Source organism: Athene cunicularia, assembly GCF_003259725.1.
Source record: "Athene cunicularia isolate RWA chromosome 2 unlocalized genomic scaffold, athCun1 chr2_part1, whole genome shotgun sequence".
In the NCBI taxonomy this organism is placed as follows: domain Eukaryota; kingdom Metazoa; phylum Chordata; class Aves; order Strigiformes; family Strigidae; genus Athene; species Athene cunicularia.
Genome location: NW_020799095.1, coordinates 84,634,260 through 84,639,197, shown reverse-complemented (window position 1 = coordinate 84,639,197; position 4,938 = coordinate 84,634,260). Strand labels below are relative to the sequence as shown.

At 41.5% G+C, this 4,938-nt stretch overlaps 1 protein-coding gene across 5 annotated transcripts in view; it reads right to left on the bottom strand.

Moving 5' to 3' along the window:
- Positions 1–602: 602 nt before the first annotated feature.
- The window catches only part of LOC113476409 (poly(rC)-binding protein 3-like), a 146,054-nt gene continuing 141,718 nt past the window's right edge, over positions 603–4,938 (bottom strand). For 2 of the 5 annotated variants that reach the window (XM_026841969.1, XM_026841970.1), the window contains exon 12: positions 603–2,530. In XM_026841969.1, coding sequence (XP_026697770.1) covers positions 2,494–2,530 — 37 coding nt within the window. In that variant the 3' untranslated portion in view covers positions 603–2,493. Of the gene's footprint in view, positions 2,531–2,882; positions 4,835–4,938 lie in introns of those variants that run through there. The other 3 variants (XM_026841963.1, XM_026841964.1, XM_026841965.1) reach the window with 2 other exon arrangements.

Here is a 4,938-nt window from a genome sequence, read left to right as displayed (position 1 = left end):
CCAGAACTCTGATATCAATTTGATGATGTGAAAGGTGCAGAACTTGTGCTATCTTATATTTGGAAATTCACAGTTGTGTGGGCAATGACCTTTTCATATTGGGTGCATGCTTCCTCTTATGTACCTTCGGGCATGAGCGGGTTTACTTTTCTATCTTGGATCATATTAATTTTTACTTTCCTTTTCCCCTTCCAGATGTACCTTCTTGTGTTTTATTTGCCCATTTTGTATATATCTGTGAACTTTTTCTTGCCATTAAGAAATCTTTTCCAACTGAGTCCTTAATTAGCCCAGATTTTATCAGATTTCTGCCTGTATTATTTGCAAAAGCCCTCTCAAAAGAATTTTTTTTCCCTTCCTTTGTCCATGTGTCTTTATTTTACTTTTCATTCCACACACAAATGTGCCCATGCACTAGCTGGTTTGAATCTCAGTCTTTTCTAGCCAACTCTGCAACACACATGGGAATTATTTATGTGAAAGATACTATGTACCACAGAGCTGCTGCCGCCCTTTGCCTAGGGAGAGCAAAGCCTTGACCTACTTAGTGTTGGGCTGCAATACTGTTCAGTTTGTTGGTTGGTTGTGGTTTTTTTTGTTAACATTTATACCAGCCAGACTAGCCACGAAATAGCTTTTGCTGTTGAGAAAATTAAGAGTATGCCTTTAGGAAAGGAAAAATATGGAAGTCTCTGCTGTGAAAACAGCTTAAGGTCTCCTTTCAAGAGTAAGAAGTTAAATATATTTTAAGTAATATATATTTTAATAATAGCACAGAATTTTATCAAGGTTAGTACTACAGCCTAATAGTTCTTCCAACCTAAGGGTTGGAATAGCTAATTCAACACTGGGTAAGGCTTCCTGGATGCTGGGATGCAATGAGTCATTCTGTAATCTTCCTCGGCAGCCTTTATTGTCAAGAGTTGCTCTGTGGCTGCATCGGTATTGAAGAAGCAGTTAACTTCCACAGGTTTCCAAGTCAGTACATGCATCCTAGTCATATCATAGTTCCAAGCTCAGACTTAGGACCCAGACACAGAGGAGCTCTCTACCCTAGAATCCATGGAAAATAATAGTGATATGCCCCATGAGTACTCAGCAGGGGCAGAGAGTGGAACCGGGACCCCAAGCTAAATACCCAGACACAAGTACAGACCTTAGTAGAGTAGGGAAGGAAGCTGTAGAATTAGTCTCATGTCATTAAGGATGCTACTTTCACTGCCAAAAATTCTGCTTTCTCATGAGGACAAAGCAGTAAATGTGAAAATACTGTCAATGCCCTAGAGGAGAAGTGGCCAAAGCAGCAGCCAGAAGTGCTGTATGCAGCAACAACTCAGGGCCAGCCCCTTTCTTTCACTTTCTTGTGAAGAGATAGCTTGAGGCTGTTTGAATGGCTCAAGCAGAGTGTCAGGATAGGATGAGACGTTTCCCTGGGCCAGCTCTCCATTCCCCCTTTTTAATGCAAATTGTCATGTTCCTCCCAGCTGCTGGGCTAGTTTACTGGTGGGGTGAAGAGGCCTTGTCACTGAACAGTGCTTCTGGGAATGGGAAAATATGAAGGGTCTTTAGCAATAAGGTACTCGGTACCCAAATTTATTCTTTTGTTCTAGGTTTTCTTTCCCCAGTATCTGATCTTAAAATCAGTATGGGAAAGCATGAGAGATACAAACCACTGGCAAGAAGCCAAATGCTGTGTTTTCTATGCAGTGTGAGAAGTTATCCAAAAGCAACTTTGTTAAAAACCAAATAATGTTTTGCAGAAATACTGCTTATTCTACTAATTACATGATCTGGCTCCATCTAATCCTGGAAAGACTCATCATCCCTGACAATGGGCTAATGTACTTTCTAACCTTGCCAGTATTGCACAGTTGTTACACTCTTTCCCAATGAGCACTGGGACCTTAAGCGTGATGATATGAAACCTTTAATCATTAATGAAAACAAGCAATTTGTCTATGATCTTAGTTTGACAATCCATAAAATAAGTGTTTCTCAGATGACAAATTAGCAACTTGGTTACAAAGAACAAAGTTTAAACAACACAACAGTTGTATGCACAAAGCTACCACGTCTTTTTTTTTTTTTTTTTTTAAATCAGGAAAAAATTTATTTATAAAAACGTCTCATTTAATTTACTGTCGAGTCTCTAGCTGAATACAGTGGTTTAGAACACTAATGGCCCATGCTTTTATACAGATTAGCCAAAGCATGAACATCAATGAAAATTAACCCCCAAAAATAACTTTTCTTTGCTTTATGTTATGAGCCACAACAGTGTTAAAACTGGAACAGTAATGAAAGCAACACAAGAGTTAGGAAGCACAGTTGCTTAAAGAGTAAAGGAATTATTTTCTTTTGATGTCTCAGAATAATAAGAAAGTTAGAAATGGCAGAAACTCCTCTGAAGATTAGTCCATAGAAAGCATTGTCTCATGGGGCTTTGGAAAAGTCCTGTCTGGTGGCTAATGCACTAGGGCATGATGAGATACATTACAGAGCCCCCAGGCCAGTAACTTCTGAAGACAGCCTAAAATGTAGGAACAAAAACGAGGAAGAGAAAAGAGGAAAACAAAAAAAAAGGCAAAAAAAAAAAAAAAAAGAAAAAAAAAAATCTTCTCACTATTAAAAAAATTACACTTGAGTACAACCAGCATAGAACAGCATTTCAATGCAGGCAAGTTTTCTCACACGGAGGTTGGTGGTTTGTTTTTGTTTTTTTAAATGTCACTTATTGAAACAGTTACAATAGTCCAGAACAATTTTACAGCAGTTTTCTAGAGCTGTTAAATAGCTGAGGTACCTTGACATTATTTCCAGTTTTTCCTTCATTATATAAAAAAAAAAAAAAAAAAACCCAAAAAAAAAAAAAAAACAAACTGTAACAATGGCAGTTCTACAAATGGTTACAGTGACAAAACTTAGTGCAAAGGTACTAAGGTGAAGAAAAGCCCACAGAATACAGAAATGACACTTAGCCCTATACAATAATAACACACTTTGAAATACCATGTCTTAAAAAGTATTGCATTTGCATTGTGTTTTTAGTTTATATTAAAATGCACTGAATACAGTTCAATTGTTAAAGCTTTGTGTCCAAGGAGTGCAAAGTGGATGAACATGGTGGGCTGATGGGATTCTGGATTCGGAAGTGGTGAGGAAAACAATATTGCATTACTGAGTTATGCAACAGAAATTAAAAAGAAGGTGGATGGACAAACAGAAAATGCAGTTAAAAACTAGTTCCAACAGCTAGCAACCAGCCATTGCATCACCCAGCTCTCTTCAATTTGGCTGCAATTAGGTGTTTAGTTTTAGTTAATCTGAACATTGTTAAGTTCTTGTTAAAGAGATGTTATCTGTCCATGCAGCAGCCTTTGAATGTCGTTTGATAAGCACTAGATATTATTTGTAATTATAATACAACCCCATTGCATGATTAGAGATGAGTTAAACAGAGGTGTATTTTGTCCAGAAACCTAATGAAAAGTGGTCGTTTGAACGAAATATATGAAGGGGGTTACCAGAACTGTGACTATGCGTGTCTGATTTGTACTTGCTATTAAGTACTTGCAGATAGAAGTACTTTGTTGGTGTATACATAAGTAAATGAGTTACGAGTGCAAAAGGAGGAGCCTGCTCTCCCTCCCTAAAGCGGAGTTCTTAAAATTACGGTTTTCCAAACCAAAGAAAAATTGTCGCGCTCTTTTAAAAGAACGGAGTGGAAAGGCACAAGTGCTTGATACCTTTTTTTTTTTCTTGTTGTCTCCCAATCATTTTAATTTAGCAGTTTTTCTCAGATCAGAAAGCTTAATTTGTTATACACAGCATACCTGAGGTTTGGTACCTTCTGGTCCCCATGTCCTGCTCACAGGCAGGTATCCGGGCAGGGAAGACGGGAGTCTTCAGGCCCGTTGAGAGCAGCAGAATGGCCAAGGGGGCCAGCACTTCACATGGGATTTCAGGGGGGCTAGCAATCATCAGAAGTGCCATATTTGCTGGCTCTAGCAAAAAAAGGATTTATTGGAGTTGCCAATTTACCATGGAAAATTGTTCTGCAGTTGGAGGGATCCCTTCAAAAGGATGGAAGTGTATTTAGATGCCAGGCAATATTGCAGGAGCAGGACCCATCTTGTCAAAATTTTGCCTCATTTATGTTTTTCCTCTCTCTTCAGGTGTCTCCTGGCTGGGGTGGGGCAACCCTGCTGTGCTGCAGGGCTGCTGGAGAGCCAGCCCGGGTCGTGGGCCTGGTAGGGGGACAGTGCTGGGAGCGGGGGGAAAGCCCCAGGCTGGTGCCCGCCCGCTGTTGGAATTAGTTGGTAGGTGGTGTTAGTCGTTATGGAGAGTGGAAGACGACTTGAGTCGGCAACAGTTAACACTAGCAATTTAACAGAAAATAAAAGATGCCGTATTGTTTCCTTGATAACTAGGATCTACCACAGACTCTTGGTAGAGCTGGCAAAGCTTGCATTGTGTCTCATCCCTTCAATATGGAGCAAACTTCTGGCGGTCAGATTTCTTAACCCCGCTCGTCGAAGGAATTTTGGCAGTGTAAGCGGACAAACTCCCCGTGGCCCCCGCGGCGGCCGCGGCATTTAGTGCCAGGAGTGGGACAGTTTTCATGCCAAGCAGACTGGAGACAGGAACGGCATAGTGGGTGGTTGGCAGAGTTGGTAGGGGAGGGGGGGTACTGACGGTAACGGCGGAGGCGGCCGCCAGCACGGCCATGGAGGTGGGGGTGGAGGTAGGGGTGGCAGACTGAGAGAGGTTCATGTTGAGGTCAACAGGGGTCGTGACGGAAGCGGTCTGGGTGCTGACTTTAGCCATCTCTAAGCTGCAAACGAAGAGAGGAAGAGGAACAAACAGGTTGGGAGGGTCCAGCCAGGGTGGTGGGGCCGAGAGGAGGAGGAGGAGGAGGAGGAGGAGGAAGGGACGGAG